Below are 18,611 nucleotides of genomic sequence, written 5' to 3' on the forward strand. Positions count from 1 at the left end.
CATCCATTCATCCATTCATCCATTCATCCAGCCATCCAGCCAGCCAGCCATCCATCCATCCATCCATCCATCCATCCATCCATCCATCCATCGTCCATCCATTCATCCATGCATGCATCCATCCATCCATCCATCCATCCAACTATCAATCCATCCATCCATCCATCCATCCATCCATCCATCCATCCATCCATTCATCCATCCATCCATCCATCCATCCATCCATCCATCCATCCATCCATCCGTCAATTCAATTTTATTTATACAGCGCCAAATCACAACAACAGTCACTTCAAGGCACTTTATATTGTAAGGTAGACCCTACAGTAATCCATCCATCCATCCATCCATCCATCCATCCATCCATCCATCCATCCATCGTCCAACCATTCATCCATCCATCCGACCATCCATCCATCCATCCATCCATCCATGCATGCATCCATCCATCCAGCCATCCAGCCATCCATCCATCCATCCATCCATCCATCCATCCATCCATCCATCCATCCAGCTATCGTCCATCCATCCATCCATCCATCCATGCATGCATCCATCCATCCATCCATCCATCCATCCATCCATGCATGCATCCATCCATCCATCCATCCATCCATCCATCCATCCATCCATCCGTCCGTCCGTCAATTCAATTTTATTCAATTCAATTCAATTTTATTTATACAGCGCCAAATCACAACAACAGTCACTTCAAGGCACTTTATATTGTAAGGTAGACCCTACAGTAATCCATCCATCCATGAGTTGAACTCAGACCTCCCATTGTACTCTGAAAAACAAACTAATTAAGTCATACATTGCTCGGTTTTCTAATTAAAGTCTTTTGAATGTGTAATGACAGCTTCTGTGAGTGACAGCCAGAATAACATCTTCGGTTTAACTAAATTTAGGTCTGCTTGTTGAGAGAAGACTAACAGGGAAAGAAGTCTGTTGCACTACTTTCAATTAGAGTATTTTAATTAGTTATGGGTTATTTAAATGTTTTTTATGCGCTTGCTCTCTCATCGTCAGCTCTTTTTTGACCCGGGCCTGTGTGTTTCTGTTCAGATGTAATAGCTGTCACGGGTATGATTCAACTAAGACATTGCCAACTGTGAAACAGATGCAGTTGTGGTTAGAGAAGCTATGACATCCCAGGGGATTGCTAGCTTGCTTCTAGCTGTTATAAAGCACGTCAGTTGACGCGCCACTTTGATTTTCTTCAGTTTATCTATCTGATATTAACCAGATAGGCAGCATGCACTGGGAGAAATGTAAGTACACTATATTGTTGCTGTTTCCTCAGTATATACTGACTTTATATATGAATGAATAATTATGTTAAAGTGTAATAACTGGAGAGGTTTGCAGAATGAAATGTGCTTCATCAAACTTATGGATGAGGAAAGTTTTAAAAAGCACTCTGTGAAGTGTACATTACAGTTATTTTTACTAATGACAGGTGGATATAATCCCAGCAGCTCCGAATGATGTGTTTTTCCTTACCCTGAAAATACAACGTGTCTTTTTGAATAGTTTTAATTTAATTTTAGACATTTTTTTTAAAGCTACTTCCTTTGTCATTTTTGTAAATTATCAAGTATAGTGTTACTAAATGTTTTTCATTTCTGTCACATTTGTAGTTAATCTTTAATAAAATTCCTTTTTAGCTTACAAATGATTAAAGCCCGTCAACTCAGCGACGACCATTCGCTGCTAATTTGTTATTGTCTAGTTGAAGTAAAGTCTTCCTTTTCTGTTCAGGATTGTTTTTTATGTTGAATAGTGCAAACAGAAGGAAAGATCTTTTCCTGTTGTGAACTTTGTCAGAAGCAGCTCTTTCGGAAAGCGGAAGATTGCCTTTTGAATGCTGGCTGAGTGTTGCCATTGGGGTGTAATCTTGATATGCAAAATGGCAGCAGGCAGCCAGCACAGTAAAACACCGCACAGCTGTGCAGCTTCCTCTTTTGTGTTGATTGAGTCTGTGTGCCTGTGCCATGGTGATTGTTTGTCCGTGTGCACTCATGTGTGATTGTCTAAAACAGATAGTAGTAAAAGACAACATCATCCACTCAACCGTGCTTCAGTTGATAGATACAGCAATTAATTTGAACTTGTTACACTCATTTCCTTCTGTTGGCACTGAGCATTTTGTGTGTTGGCTTCACATTTTCTCACATTTAGATACATATGTTCCATAATTGAATTTTCTGTGTTACCAGTTAATCTTTGTAGAAAACTCTTCCATTTGAATGATGAGGTAGAAAAGAACTCCATGACCACACTTCACTCTTGTTCATACAGCTCCTCTGTTTCTCTTGGCTGTGTTACAACATCACTCACCAACCTCCCGCAACAACAGATCTGTTTCTCATTTCTTCCCTCGCTTTGGTACAGCATTCTGCAGTTACTCAATCCATGATCTGCAGATCAGGCCAAGAACTGAGAACAGGCCATTAACCCTTGTTCAGCCCCAAAAATGTCATGCAGTGTTTATCCAACTATTAGACAATTCATGTCACAAAATGGTGTGAAAAACATACATTTTAATCTTGTTGACATAAGGAACAGATTTACAGTTTTTCTTGATCGAGTTGACCGTCGGCCTGAACAGAGGCACTCGTGGTCAGACTGACACATCCTGCTTCAATCACATCTGTGTAAACTGTTTTGCAAAAGGCTGTGCAGAATTTGTCGCTCCAATAAGGAAAGGTTAACACATTTCCAGGAGGTGTCCTCTGCTCTGCTGATAGTCGTGATGAAAACTGAGTGATTTCTTTAAGCAGGTCAAGAAAAACTGTCACATGAAGAGGGGGATGTTTTAATGCTCTGTGCAGGTGAATCACAGGTACATGTGTCTGGTACAGCTTTTTTTTTAAATAGAGATTGAAAATGTGACGTCACTCAGGGGTAAAACCGCAAAGGATTCTGGGAACTCGTGGCAAGAGGTACTAGCGCACGCAGGCTTTCAATTGAAATCAGTCACACAGCGATAAAAAGAAACACAAAAAATGGCAAGAAGCTGTTGTATTATTAACTGCAATAGCCGGTCGCATGACAGCCACGGGAAGCCGACGGGTAAAGAGATCGGTTGTTATCGGATTACGTCATTGAAGAGAAATTGTTCGAGCCGTGTTTCCGAAGTAACAAAGAGGCGACTGGATTGCAGCCATTCAAAGACCAATTATAACGTCCCAGAACCCTCCAGCTCACAGGTTAGTCTGCTCCAAGCATTTACACGAAGGTCAGTCTGCTGTTGTAGTTAATGCGTCATTTTTCTTAACATAATTGGTGATATAGGTTACAAGCAAGTCTGGCGCTGAACAGAAATTGTCGCGCTATGCTCCTTTGTTTATTGTGCATAAATAGTAAATTGTCCTGACACAATATTGCGTTTCGCTTCTGTTATTATGGTACATTGACAAAAACATATACTTTTATTCACAGGATAAAACAGTTTTTTGTATCACTAATTGTCCAGTACGATTACAGCATACAATATTATTGTCACTGCTACATTTCTGTAATGAACCAGAAATTATTTCCACTACTAATTAATTACCGTTGAGCTCAAAGGTTATATTAATAAACGGTTAACGAATGTGTATTTATGACGACGATTTGTGAGACTGGTAAACTTATGATACGTACGATGGTTTTTCGTTCTACACGGTGCATTTCAAGGTCCTGCACCCATCCGTCGGTAAACTGTACCTGGGCTTGTTGCAGTGACCTGAAGTTACTAAACTTCATGAGTGTGTGCACTCACTCCAAGAACCGTATGATTATAAATATGAGCGTGGTGAAGTTGGGCAGCACGCTAACGTCTTTTGTCCCTCTGTGTGCTCGTGAGGGTCTGACCCTTTCACTCCTTTGATTTTTTCCTCGTATCTTTTCTTTGACTTTTCATCAAGTCTGTCTTTGTACGGACCGGCATTGTTCTCCTTCGTTTTGTACAGAACCTTTTTGGGGGGCAAAGAAAAAGCAAGAATTTATTGGAACCGAAGAATGAACGTTTTGCGGTGCTGCAAATGCTTGCATTTGATGCAGGTACTTGGATTGTTTTGCCACGAGTTCCCGGCATGCAATGCGTGAAAGTCACGTGGTCTGCGAATCTCTATCCGGTTGTTCAGTCTGACGTCACTAGCCGTGTCTGGGCCTAAACTCCGCTGCAGGTCCATATATCAAACGATCACTATGGCATTACTGAGAGTTAAAAACTGTCTAAAGTCTTTCATCTTTAATAAAATGATCAGTTCTGCTCTACCAGGTGTAACAATTGAGTTTAACATCCAGGCATCCATGAAAACGGAATTTATGACATTTAACAGAGTTAGAAGTTAGCAGGGAGTTAGCTCGCTAGCTTCTATCTAAATACAATATAGCATGTCCTGACTGCGGGGTTTTGGAAACAAATTCAAACGTACAGCTCTGCTATCACTTCCAGCATAAATGAAGACAGAAAACTAAACAGCAGTGACGCTTGTAGGGTTACTGAAGTTGGGCTAGCTGGTATATAATGATGTGCTACGTGACCGCTAGCGACACAGCTATGTTAGCATAATATAAACAAGCTAACTTTTTTTCCACTCGATAAAAGTTAACGTGAGTGTTCTCGGTGGTCAGGAACAAATGTACCCTAACCCCTAACCCTGGGCTGTAGTTACATCCTAAGGTTTTAAAAACTGAGCTTAAATAAATGATTAGTGGTAATAAAAGCCGAGGGAGGTCAACAGGGATCACTGACTGTTTTAGGAGCTTTTTGAGATCAAATAGAAGAAAATACAAAACATTAAACATGTTAATAACACAAAAGCCATATTAAACTCAGACTACTTTAGGCCCGGAAGTAGGATTCGTCGCGTCATCACTAAACAACCGGATAGCACCAAGTATGAAGAATGGCTAAGAAATGAAGCTGGAAAGCATGTGCAGCAGCTTCGAGTCAGCATAGATATGGAAATGTACTAAGAGAGTGATGAATAAAGACAACGAGAGAGAGGCAAACACAGGACAATTAGGTAATTATCAAATTCAAAGAATCGGTGAGGAGGAAGTGAGCACAGCTGTGAGGAGGATGAAAAGTGGAAAGGCAGTTGTTCCAGACAAAGGTTGGACCTTTATTTCAGGTCCAACCTTTGAGAGTGTTGATGACATGAGATGCGAGGATGGGAAGCAGGTGGAAAGGGACCTGGAGAGGTGGAGATATGCTCGGGAAAGAAGAGGAATGACAGCCAGCACATGTGAGACAGAATACATGTGTGTGAATGGGAGGGAAGGAGTAGATAGTGAAGATGGATGAGTCTAAATACCTTGGGTCAACCATCCAAAGTAATGGAGAGCGCACAAGAGAGGTGAAGAAGAGGGAGCGGGGAGGATGGAGTGCGTGGAGATGAGTGTCAGGGCGGATTTGTGACTGTGGAATAGCAGAATGAAAGGGAAGGTTTACGACATGGACCTGCTGTGATGTTTTGCTGTGATGGTTTGGAGACCGTGGCACGGACAGAAAGACAGGAGAGCTGAAGATTTTGTAAGAGTGTCACTGGGAGTGAGCAGGATGGACAAGACAGTTCAGAATGTCAGAGGGGCGGCTCAGGTTTAACACTTTGGAAACACAGTCAAACAGGCAAGACGGAGGCGGTGTGGACATGTGGAGAGAGGGGATAGTGGATAAAAGATACTAAAGATGGAGCTGCCAGGCAGGAGGAAAAGAGGTCAGAGGAGGTTCATGGATGTAGTGAAGGAGGACACGTTGTGGGTTGGTGTGACAGAAGAGGAAGCTAGGGACAGCAGGAGATGGAGCTGATGATCCACTGTGATGCCCCCTTAAAGGAAACTGGTGTAAACAGAAGAAGACAAACAAGTATGAAGTATGATGGTGGAAATGTGCTGGTGTAGGGCTGCTTTGCTGCTTGGGGACGGAGCACCTTTTGATCACTGATTTAATTAGAACACAAGGTGCTTTACATTGTAAGGTCGACCCTACAATAATACATGCAGAGAAGAACCCAACAATCATATGACCCCCTATGAGCAGCACTTTGGCGACAGTGGGGAGGAAAAACTCCCTTTTAACAGAAGAAACCTCCGGTTCAGGGAGGGGCGGGGCCATCTACTGTGATTGGTTGGGGAGAGAGAAGGAAGACAGGATAAAGACATGCTGTGGAAGAGAGACAGAGACAATGATTCAATGCGGGTGTATAAACACACAGTGAGTGAAGAAGAAACACCCAGTGCATCAACAGCAGTAATCCAGTAATGCACAAATGGGACGGTACATCACAGTTACTTTAATTAAACAACTTCTTCACACTTAAATAACATGACTTATTTTTTCCCATGTTGTAAATGGTTTATATAAAGTCTTGTGCTGTTATGTGGCTGAGTTTGTGTGGAGTCGACGAGCCTGTATTTAGACCCAAGTGCACAGACTGTTAAATAAATCTGCCACCGTTACTGTAAAATGCACATGGACACACATGCACACACACAAACACGCACACACGCAATGAAGAGGGGCTGGGCTCGGTGCAGTGGCCATTTGTGCGCCTTTTATTGTTAAGCACCACAGACGTGTCTGTACATGGCAGACTGTCACAGTGTTCTGTTTGTTCTGAGAAGAAAGTGTGGCCTGTCTGACCTATAGAGGTAAATCTATCAGCTTCAGAGAGGAAGCTGTGCAGCATACTGTCAGGATACCTTCAGCCTCGTGACAGGGGTTAAGCAGAGGACCGACATGTCTGGACCCAAGGTCTCCATCCTCTGTCGATGTGAGTGATAGGAACCAAAACTCTGGGCTCAAGGTTAAAAAAATGTGCCGGTAACTGGAGGGAAATTCTGAGAAGAGAGAAAGACTTCCCTTTATCAGGGTCCTCAGTGATCAGTGTGGAGGAAAAGAAAAAGAAACAGGGACAAACATGAAAGTGTCCTTTTGCCATGGCAGACTTTGAATGGTCACAGAAATTTCTCATTGTGAAATTTTGGTAAAGGAGGAAGTGCTTGTACCCCCCCCCCCCTTATGCCCTGTTCTTGGCGTGGAGACAAATTCCACATAGCACAATCTGTTGACCTCTATTTGCTTTCTTAACTGGATAATCACAAATGAGGCTTGATACAGCCTTACTAATTTGGGGGATTTCTGCTAATCTGCAGAATTTCATAACTGAAACCAAGTAATTCCAACTAAATCCATTTTTGAATGATGTCCATGCACCACAACGGGCTCAGCGTGCTGACGTCTGAAGACAGGGAGGCAGTTTATGTTCAGCTGAGCTACGAGCTGCTTGTTGAAGCGAACTTTTAGTTACTTAGTTGTGAAGCCCAGCTAAGTAAACGGACTCACCATGTTTGCAGTGCAACAGAGGATATGCAGGCATAACAGAAACATCCAGCTGGGTCCGGTTCATCTTCTGCCACAGTATTAGGGTGGGGAAGGGGATGATAAGACTCAACATGTTATAACGAGAAACCTGCACACATGAGAACTTGAAGCTCAGTATGGCACAATGTCTTGGCGCAGCATCAACATCACAGTCTGTGGGAATGAGCCTTTTCATTTGAACTGTCTTAGCTGTGACTTAGCTGTGCACCAGTCCATCTGAGCCACTGTCTCCAGCGTGAGTCTCAGACTGTTTCATTAGGAAATAATTGATGGACTCTCCCCAGGAGATTTCCTGTTTTTAGTGTGTGTTTGTAACCCCAGCGATCATATCAGCACATTTTAATTAAACTTCGTATTTCTTTTATGAAAAATATTTCAAGCGTGTAGAATCTAAGAGCGACTGTAAATGTGCAGGTCAGCAGTGTCAAAGACATTTTCTGGCAGCTGCTGACACATCTGTGCAATTCCAACAACAGTGGCTCATATACAAAACCAAACATGGAGGCATTCAATCGATATGTTAACTAACTCAGACGTGCGTTTGTTAAAACCACGTGTGAATGTCACAACTGTTTTTATAGATCATGTTCAGTCAATTTATTTATTATTTCTGTATTTATGAGGAAGTTCTATTAAAATAATAAAAAACGTGCCTTTAACTCTGCGAGTCATCAGACATGACCACAGGACCAGGGCGCTCTACATCAGGTGGTTATAATTTTTCTCATAGTTGCAATCACATGTTGTGCTTACCTGTGGCATCTAAAGAGGCTAACGTTCACAGTAAAGATCTTAATAAGTGCTCTATGCAGTGCATGCTAGCAGCCTTTATATTTGGAATGAGGGGTTTTAAATCTGCAGCCACACAGTAACAAATGAATGGAGTGTGCTCAGCACTGTTAGTTTGTATGGAGGCCGCCTGCTCTTTATTCTGGTTTTAAATTTGTACATGTCCTCCTTTTAACCTGTTAACCTAGCATCATGATCAGTGTAGCTGCTGTACAGTGTGTTACGATGCACAAATGACCGTGGTGTCATTGTTTTATGGTCACGCTTACCTTTGGAGCACATTTCTGCAATACCGGTGATTTTGTAGCTCGGGGCGGCAATGACTGATGCCATTGTCTGCACTTGTGCTGATTAGAGTTTATACGAATGCGACTTTGCTGTTAGGCTGGATTTTTTCTCATGCTTATACTTGCAAGAATCTGCCAGTTCCAGACATTGAATGTTCCCAGAAAGCATTTACTCTGTCAGTGTGTCTCTGTTGAGGATGGAGCCTTCAGGCTTATCAGTAAAGTACGGCACTCAGCCAAAAAATGTTAATGAAATAATTTGAGCTGCATGTGAAACACAGAGTAATGATTTAAGACCCGTTAGAGTTCTTTTTGTTTTGTCAAATTAATTATAAGAATTATAAGGTGATGCACATGTTTTATGATGAAATGCCCATTTTTGTTTGTGTTTTTCACACAGGTTTTATTGTATTGTTACACAGTTACTGTAAGCTGCACATTGATGGTTATCATAGCATATAACCATGTAATAAAGCTTTGACTGCTCCCTTACAGACAGGGGCTCAGCATAGCTGGTAGCACCACATGTTTATTTGGTTTTATTTTACTTCTTGATGCAACAATGTGATTCATATCAGGAACAAACCCAGCGTAACCTTGATCCACTGGTCTGCTGGGATATCGCCAGTTTCCATCCAAGGAGCTGACATGTGCGTTATTATTTTAGTTTGTTAAACTGGGCTCGATCCAGGTGACAGCGAGCCAACGTGATGCTACCTGTGTGCGTCAGCAGCAGTCTGTACTCAGTTTAAATATGACATGGATCAGTTCGTAAAGGCTGAGAGAGGTGGACAGAGAGGGAGAGAGCAGGAGAGGAACAGGTGAGAGGGGACGTGTGGTCACAAAAGTTCTTCTTCACAAAGTGTCATTCACGGATGCTCAGCCTGCTTTCCAGCAGCACACTTTCAGCCGACCGACCCAAGGGGGACACCATCATTGCATTTGTCTGTGTTTGACACGAGGAAGCCCTGCACTGCAGCCCAAACAGATCACGTCATAACAGACCTGTTGATTTCTTCCAAACCAAAAGCACCAGTTTAACAACCTTAGCAGCAAACATTTTGAGCTATTATTTTACTGGACAGTTCAACATCAGGTCAAATTGAAGTGCATGCAGCCCGTGACCTTAGACACTCGTGGACATTCACTGAGAATATTGGTTGTAAAGGCTTATATCAGCTGATGCTGACACTCAAAAGGCTTAAAGAGAATACGTCTGAGAGGTTCACTTTCCGTGTGTCTTTAGTGTCTCAGTGTCGGCTTACAGTCATGGCACCTGAGCGCGTCTGCTTCCTCCGTTCATGAACTGTGTGAACCCATCGTGTGCATCATGTGGCTGATTTAAAGCAACTTGAAAAGGAAATGAGGTTGTGTGTATCTGTTCATTGCTGTGTGTCTGACCTCCTTAGCACAGCCATCAGCCGTGGGCAGGTCCAGGCCATACCAAGGTGTGCGAGTCAGGGATCCTGTCAAAGAGCTGCTGAGGAGGAAGAGGAGCCTGGAACTTCACAGCACCAAGACACTGCCTCCTACTGGGGTGAGGACGCCATGACAGATAAGCAAAGAACACTTGTTGATGTTTGAAGCACAAGCTGCCACATTTATAACGAGCAGGGTTCAAAAAAGCAGTCTTCAAGTAAAATCTGAAACGAATGAAAATGTCTGTGTGCATTTACCTGCAAGGTAAGTCATTTCCTGTAAATCAATGTGTGGTTTAAAAAAAGCAAAACCAACAAAACCCTGCAGATTGTTCCTTAAAGCTGTACTTGGACTGTGTGTTTTCAGGGTAGGTTTACTTTGCTAAACAGTGTTTCCAAAGAAGCCCTCACGGCATCGTTAGTCACTAAACAAATACACAGGAGACTCCCACAGTGGGGAGCAGCGACTGCTCTGCATTATGTGCTGACACTTTGAAACCGGCGCTTTGTGAGACGTTTGGGAGAGACTCAGTTAAAAATGTGTAAGAAAATAAATAAAAGTAAAATAGAGCGGTGCTCTGCTTTGGTTTCATGTTGAAGAACATTTTGCAAGGTTTCAACAACAGTTTCCATGAACCCCCCCCAAAAATCCCCCCACCCCTCTTTGACGTAGAGCTACCCTCTAATCACATGACCTGATAGCCTCCTGATGATTTATCACTTTCAGTCTTTAGGCCAGTATTCTTTTCTCGTGAATCACTGATCTCTCTGCAGGGATCACAACCTCACAGAACAGCAACATGCAGAGACTGTTTGATTGGGAGTGACTGTTCTGCACCTCAGGAGACTGCACATGAGATCTGCAGGAATCGAAAGCAAAATGTCGTGTGAGGATGTGTTCGGTCGGGATACAGGCTCAGAAAGCAGCGGGGGATTTTATCCTTATATAATCCAGGTGTTTTTCCATGGCGGTTACAGCAGAGCTGCAGGGCTGGGCACACAGCCCTATGCAAAGTAACGTGCAGCCTTGCCAAAGAGACCTCCCACTTTCTATTTATTATCCCTACAAGAAGAGAAGAGGCCAGAAGCAGCGGTGTGCACAAACATACACATGTACGGACACTCCCCGTGACTAGCATGTGATATTCCAACATCTTTTATTGGCACGGCACTACAGTTGATTATTTTAAATGCAATGAGTTAGTGCTGCTAGCAGCAAAGATAAAATTCTGTCCACTTCTTCCACTATTTGCCTGCCTGGCAGGACTACGTGGGTATTTCCAGGATTCTGGTTCAAAGGGACGACAGTTGTGTTTGTGCAAATCTCAAACCAAACCACATTACTATGAGGTGGCAGTTATTCCACACTCACTGAGTCTGCTTTCAGATGTTGTCACTGCAGCTTTCCACAGTAAAAATCCTCCGAACGTGTTGCCTTTGGAGCTAAGAAGCGTGTTGTGAAAGCACGCTGTCATCATCTCTGGACTGAATTCCCAGTTTGTTCAATCAACCTGATAAATCACAGCTACGCTGCGAACAGAAACCTGAGCACCAACGATGAGGAAATACATAAAAGCCAATACCTGAATAATTCATTTTGAATTCCAGAAGTTAACTATACGACACATGCACATTGGTCTTTCCTCTTTTTGTGGATATTTTGTCCGTTTTTCTTTGAGGAAAGATTACAGACTTCACAAAAAGTGGATTTTGCCACACTGTCCACTCTCTGCCTCGTCTCTGTGTTTGTGCAAACCCAAATGTCCGTCTCACAGATTGAGTCTAAAACCCGTCTGTTTGGTATCGACCGGTCGGGCTGTACATGTGCCTGTAGCAAGAAGAGACACTGCGATACGCAAACACAAAAGACCGAATGGGAGGCAACAGCGGCAGCACTGACAGCGTGTGTCAGTGTTTGTACTGCATCCTGCTGCCTGCAGTCAGCGGGCAGGGCGTGTTCAAGGCAGCAGGGAGGTGCTGCCAGGTGGCTGACGGGCTGCAGGAGAGGAGCTGATGGTTCGACAGCTCTGACAGGAGGAGCTACAACAATCGCACAGTTAAACCCCACTGTGGTCACTTTCTGAGGACGCTTTGTGTTCACAAAGTAAAGGACCTGATCACCTGCACTGGGTTTGACTGAGGCTGAGGAATGAGTCGGCTTTAACAGCATCCATAAAAGTTACACCTGGACATGCCGACTGGGTGTGTTCCACTTCACCATGAATGCGCTTTAAGAAGCAGCCATAACGTTCTGCTTGAACGATAATCTGAACCTCTTACACAAAGTGTGGCGGCACCATCCTCTACCTCCAACTTCATTTAGTTCAATCTTTCAGTGTCTGAATGTATTTCACATTAGCTGCAGGAACTTTCCAAAGGGTGAAACTGGATTCAGTCGGTCGGTCACAGATCCATTAAAATCAACTTGATGATTTTTTAAATGACTCATGCAGTTTATACTGTGCAGAAATCCCGAGCCACCCTTTACATTTTGCTTCCAGAGTTTCTGCTCATTTGGACATTGGTTTCTTTTTCATTCGCTGTCAGTCCGGCTGTGAATCATTCGAGCATTAAAAAGGAGGCTAACTGAAGGGATGCAAAAACACACCCTTTGTTATCGTTTCTTGGTCAAAAGTACCAACGATAACACACTCTGACAGAGGTAAAATAAAACAAAAGTGACTCCAAAAGAGCCAGACTGTGAAATACTGTATCCTCAAAAAACTGTGAAATCTGGGGAAGACGAGGAGTGGCACCCCTAAAAACAAAGAAAACAGCAAATGATCAGTACAAGAAACAGGAACACATCCAACAATGACCTGACCCTGGACCTGAGGAGTGTAACTGGCCCTTCAGCTGATCTAGCTCCTGAAGCCTGGACAGAAATGGTGTCAGTCAGTCACAGTGATAAATCCAAACGTAATGTTTTGGTTTGAGTTATTTTCAGTATGTACGGAGGAGGCCAGGAAAGAGCCCGACTAAGGGTCTGCAGCTCTCTGTGAAGCACGGTGGAGGCTCTGTCGTGGTTTGGGGCCGCGCTGCTGGTGACCTTTCAAAACTGATAAAAGTACCGTGAGATTTTGATCCACCACGAAACAGAAAGGAGTCTGATTGGCCACAGCTTCATTTATCAGCATAGCTATGATCCTAAAGACATGATGTCAGTGCGTTAAAGCGCACACACAATGGAAACCCTCCAATGAGTGTGTGTGTGTGGAGAAATACAATGACAAAGCAATGAATAGCACAGGTTCAGAATGGGTTCAGTGGTTCTTCAGCGATCCTCTGTATCATTGTCTCTTTCTTTTATTTGCTATCTTTACAGCTCACTTCTTCTCAGGAGAGGACCTGCCTGCTCTGGCCTCAGAAGAACATAGATCCTAGATCTGCTCCCACACGTGCCTGAGATATGTCATTTACAGCAGAAGCAGCTGTTGGCAGAACAAGCTGGAATTTGCTCAGTTAGCATGAAAAACATTTGTCATACATGTAGGCTTTGTGATCGTCCAGTAATGGTTTTATTTTTTTGCCACTTTAATAAATAAGGTTAATCATGAACTCACATTTATCCCCCAGATTATACAAGACTGGAAAAACCCCTCATAAGTTATTTATTGGGGAGAAAAATCCAGTATGATATATCCAGTATGCCAGCATTGGTAAATAGAGACCCTGATGACTGTCCCACCTCAGCTTTGTCTTACCTTCCAAGGAAATGTTAAAAGCAACTGTACCATGAATGAAAGAACATTTCCCAGTCAGACCAGTCAAGATGTGTCACTGCACAATAACAAACGCTGGGTGCTGCACAACAGTACCAGTGCTCTGTGTTTTCACCGACCCACCAACAGCATTTATAGAGCCTGGCCTTTGAGGTTTAGATGAACGGTCTGTTTTAATACTATCATGGAGGCTCACAGGGGGTCGTCTGATCATCGGGATATTCTCTGTATTACTGTAGGTCGAGGCATGTGGCACTATATAAATAAAGCTGAACTGGACCGATGTACTTCCATGCCCAGTAGTATCAAATTCACAGCTTTCGCTTTAATGAACGGATCCAGAAAAACAAGTTCAAAAAACACTTTTCAAGAGTGAATTCTCAGATAGCTGCTCACACCTGAGTGTCACAGGTCCAGGTGTGGCTGCTGCATGTTTACATATCAACATCGCCGCGTTGCTGTGATTAAGGTTCTGCTGCAGTTATTGATCTGTTAAGCTCATTGATGATATCTGTGTTTTTCAGGACATGGTCTCACACAACAACCAGCTGTCATTTACACAAGGTAGAAGCCTCACCTGTGAACTACGTGTTCCACGTAAAGCTGTTTCCGCGTGTCTAATGCCGAATCTGCTTCTTGTTCTCCAGGTATCTTTGGCTGTGATGTTGCCAGCGGATCCCCAGCCGAAGCGCCGACCACAGCTGCTGATGGAGGGCTGCAGTGTGCGGGGTGGAAAGCGACCAGTCCTGGGCTGCAGGCCGCCGCCATGTCCTGGTCGACGCCTGACTACAACCAGCAGGACCCCTCAGCTCAGACTCTGACCTACCCAGCCACTCCGACACTTACTATGCAAACTCTGTGTCCCAGCTACACCATGCTGACCTACACACACACACCACTGCTGACAAACTTTGGGGTGAGTGAAAAAGGACTATGCAAATATGTTCTACAGACTGCACGGGGGAATAAAATGATCACAAATCGGCACAAAAGGATAAAAACAATCAGTTCTCGCTCTATCAGTCAAATGTGATTTAACAGATAGAGCCATTGCAACAGTACAAGCATGGATTCAGGCTATTATTTCACTTTAAAGTAAGGTTGTGTATAAGTATGTGCAAGTATAAATATGTATATGTAAAAGTACATGTACCAAATCTGAAACTCTAGGCATTAAGGGGCTGCTTCACCTTTGAGACCCGATGGTACTGTATCCCACAGAGTCACGGCTGGGACGGGAACGATCTAAAGTTTTCTTTAAAACTCATTTATGTCAAAATAATGCAACATGTTTAACAGCGCCACAGGATCCTGTTATCGTATGTTCTGTCTTTAGTGAACTAAGTCATCTTATTGTGCTGGTAGTCTCAGCGTCTGTAATCAAAGGTAGCTCGTACAGGGCTCGTCTTTCTCTACAGGTGCAGACAAGTGTTTGTGATGCAGTGTGATGCTTCCCACCATAAAAGCCTGTTATCACTGCATGCATGCTCTCTGTGTTAACTGCCAACAGCTGCTGTGCTTGTCTTTAAATTCTTACATTTCAAACCTGCTGCAAGTGGGTAATAAATACAGAGATAAGACTGGGGTAGAGGATTAACTGGAACTCTTTAAACCCGCCGAGGACCTTTGTACACCGTGGGATTAACATGGGATTTAGATTTCTGCCTGTTCAGCATGAACGATTTCTCCTTTATATTTGCAGCTCTTTTTTCACTGCAGTTTTTGAATTTATCCAGAGAATAACTGTCACTGACTCAGTTTAGGGATTTACATACACGTCACTCATCATGACGATGAGTTGATGTGCAAAGTGGAAAAATATGTTTGTCTCTGAAAAAATAAATAAATGGAAACACATCACAACAAAGAGAATCCAGGAAGGAAGAACATGGTGGCTGTCTCCACATTAAAACACTGGGACATGACCACGAGGCTAATTAACACCAAACATGTAGGTTCACCGTAGAAAGATTCACCGCAGCAGTCTAAATCAGCACAAGCTGTACCCGGTCTGTGTCCACCGGGTTCACTAGGGCCCTCTTTTCTTGTGTACCTAATTATATCTGATTACAATATTCCTGTGAGCTGAACAATAAATGCTGACTGCAGTGACACTGCATCTACCTTCCAAACCCTCCACAAAATCTTGATTAAAACATAAAAAAATCAATGATTGAGCGCCTAAAGTGAGGCTCGTGGCATCAGCAGACGTCCGTTTTATGCATGCGTTTGACTTTTTGCAAGGTTAAATGTCTTTGCCATCATCATAAATATTTAATGATTGCTGTTGTTTCAGACCATACCAGTGGCACCAGCCCCAGCCTCCCTGCCTCAAGTGGAGCTCCAAGACTCAGGGTTGACCTATCTTCCTTGGGCCCAGCCACTCACCACTATATCGACCATGCCTAATCACGGGGTGCAGTTTGCCCCGGGTTCTGGAGCGCTGCCTGGGTCGCCTCTGGTACACATGCCGCTGTCCATGTCGTTGACCGCCATGATCCCACAGCTGGAGCCCCAGGGTATGGACCCTCAGCCCGAGATCCTGGAGATCCCCGAGCATTCAGAGCAGCAAGCTCAAGGTCAGTCTCTGAACGAAGACCCGGAGGTTGAGGCGGAATCACCAAACCTACTGGACAAACTTCTCGAGGATCACAAAGAACATGGTGAGGAGGAGGACAAAGACTCGTACAGAAGCTCCCTCTTCATACCCAATGTCTGAAGAACATTTTTTAAAATATGAAATCAGTATTTTTACCTTTACATTTCATTTTTTTCCCTCTGGGGCAAGTGCCTATTGGCCTTTTTGTGTAACTTGATTACCACAGATTCTGTCTATTATTAAGCCTTTGAGGTCTAACCTATCTAACTTACCCAAACCAAGTGTTTTCTGTGATTTGTAAGCAAAACTTGAAATAGTTTCTCTTAGTTATCGTGTTTTTTTTGGTGTCCCTGTTGCAAAGACTTGTAAGAAAAACAATGAAAATCCAGAAAGCGATTATTCTGAAAGTATACAGTAGAGTCAGGGTTCAGGTACGTGTTACCACACATTATGACCCAGACTTCACAGAACTATTAATTTCTTGGATAATTGGGAATCACACGTCTATAATTATCCATGCTGGCTCATACTTAATAATAATAACAACAATAATAATAATAATACATTTTATTTATAGGCGCCTTTCAGACCCTCAAGGTCACCTTACAAAAACACGTGAGCAATAGCAGCATATATTAAACATGGCAAAATCAAATTTAGATAGATATAAAATAAATAAATAGATATAAAAACTGAGCAAGGTAAAGACTCTTCTGGATTATTATGACCTGAGTTTTATTTTTGTAACTGCTCCTGACTTCCTGTTATTACATTTTCATTATGTTCATTTGATTTATTAGAAATTAGTTTAGTGTGCAGCAATAAACAGAACCGAAAGACAAATCATTTCTTGCATAGAGACTAGCGTAATTCTAGTAGTCTGTTACCTACAGTGCAAAGGTCTTAAGCAAAGGCTTCATATCTTTATATCGTCAATGGGAAATGGGCACGGCGCATTACATACATGTAAACACAGTATATTTGTACAATGAGCTTAGAAGTCCATATTTGGTATGACCACAGAGCCTTACCTGAAATCACAGGCAAGTTTCATGTGACTTTTAAAAGCCTCCTTCAAGTTTTTCTTTGGATGTTGGACGCAGTGTTTTGCAGCTTGTAGTGAAAACCATTGCAACATTGTTCAAGATGAACTTTAAAAAGTTACAATTCTGTCTCCTTAGATGCAAAATCTAAATAACGAAGGAGTAGCTCAAGACGTTTGCACAGAAATGCTATAAAATCCATGTTTGTCTGTGTTTGAGAAACAGCCAAAGCACACTGTGATTCAATTTCATATGTATAAAAGTCAGTCTTAAACAGATGCCATCTAGTGTTGTGTTTGCAGAATGCAGTTCAGCATTATGTCACAGCTAAACAACCTTCTTGTTTTATATAAAGGGACCCTGTTGTTCTCAAATCCAGCTCATTTCCGATTTGTGGACTTTGCTAGATTTGCTTTGCATGAACAATTTTGGATTTTTGGACACATGTCTGAAATGTGACAGCACAGAAGTTCAAGGCAGAAACATCTGGAACCACTGATCGAGGTTTTGGTGTGCTTTTGTCTTAACCTGTGTAAATGCTTCTGCTTGTAGGTAAACAATGAGCAAAGGTTTCAAATAAATGGAATGCAATAGAAAACATTTCTCTCTGGAAAATGAAACCATTGAAGTGTCAAAAGCTGCAGTTCAGCCTCCTGAAGCTGGCTGCAGCAGTCAGTGTGTATCGACTGGTCCCGGTGTTACAGTGTCCACCTAAACAAGATGAATGATCACCCCTCTCTGATTTTTCACATCATATCAACTTCACAATAAACCTACTTGTCTGGACTCTGTTAAGTCTTAAAGTTACTGCTGCTGCTGCTTTGAGTTACAGGTGAACTGGACTGTGTCTGTGCTCCAGACAAACAATATGTCTTGCTGTGGGGTACACACCTTCCAGTACTCAATTCTGTTTTATTTCCATGTGACTTTGAATTTTTATTAGTAAAAAAAGCTTAAAAACAATCAAAAAGTCAAAGTACAAATACTTTGATGTTGTTCAGTACCTCAGCATTTTAATGCAAACACTATTTGATGTCCAGTAGAAATTGCAATAGTGTAATAGTCTTTGACTTTGCTAGTCTCTCCTAGAGTTACTCCAAACTAGACTGTAAATTACAAAGTTACATTTTATTAATCGAAACAATCAGATTTCTTCCCCTGTTGGCCAACATGCAGGATTAAGCCACGTGCACCTTGACAAATGATAGTTTGAACTCATGACCAGTAGTATTATTAACAACAGCGTTATAGTTTTTATTTGTATAGCACATTTAATTAGATTAGGTAGATCTGAGTGTCATTGACATATGAATGGAAACAAGTGTTATATTTACTGAAAATTAGACCTAGAGGCAGCAGACACAGAGAATAA

The 18,611-nt window shown here is 42.6% G+C and overlaps 1 protein-coding gene across 1 annotated transcript; it reads left to right on the forward strand.

Annotated features, from left to right (window-relative positions):
- Positions 1 to 1,241: 1,241 nt before the first annotated feature.
- On the forward strand, positions 1,242 to 16,316 carry pou2af1 (POU class 2 homeobox associating factor 1). The gene is made up of 5 exons (XM_085371536.1): positions 1,242 to 1,274; positions 9,867 to 9,994; positions 14,122 to 14,161; positions 14,245 to 14,513; positions 15,894 to 16,316. The coding sequence occupies exons 1-5, from the start codon at positions 1,259 to 1,261 to the stop codon at positions 16,314 to 16,316; spliced, it is 876 nt and encodes a 291-aa protein (XP_085227662.1). The 5' UTR covers positions 1,242 to 1,258.
- Positions 16,317 to 18,611: the final 2,295 nt, after the last annotated feature.

This window comes from Diplotaxodon limnothrissa, linkage group LG14 (genome assembly GCF_057381915.1).
Source record: "Diplotaxodon limnothrissa isolate DT_005_m linkage group LG14, D_limnothrissa_male_GT1.1, whole genome shotgun sequence".
Classification (NCBI taxonomy): Eukaryota; Metazoa; Chordata; class Actinopteri; order Cichliformes; family Cichlidae; genus Diplotaxodon; species Diplotaxodon limnothrissa.

Coding starts and splice junctions, on each gene's coding strand:
- pou2af1 (XM_085371536.1), top strand. Junction 9,995..14,121: donor AGACACTGCCTCCTACTGGG/GTGAGGACGCCA, acceptor TGTGTTTTTCAG/GACATGGTCTCACACAACAA. Junction 14,514..15,893: donor CACTGCTGACAAACTTTGGG/GTGAGTGAAAAA, acceptor CTGTTGTTTCAG/ACCATACCAGTGGCACCAGC.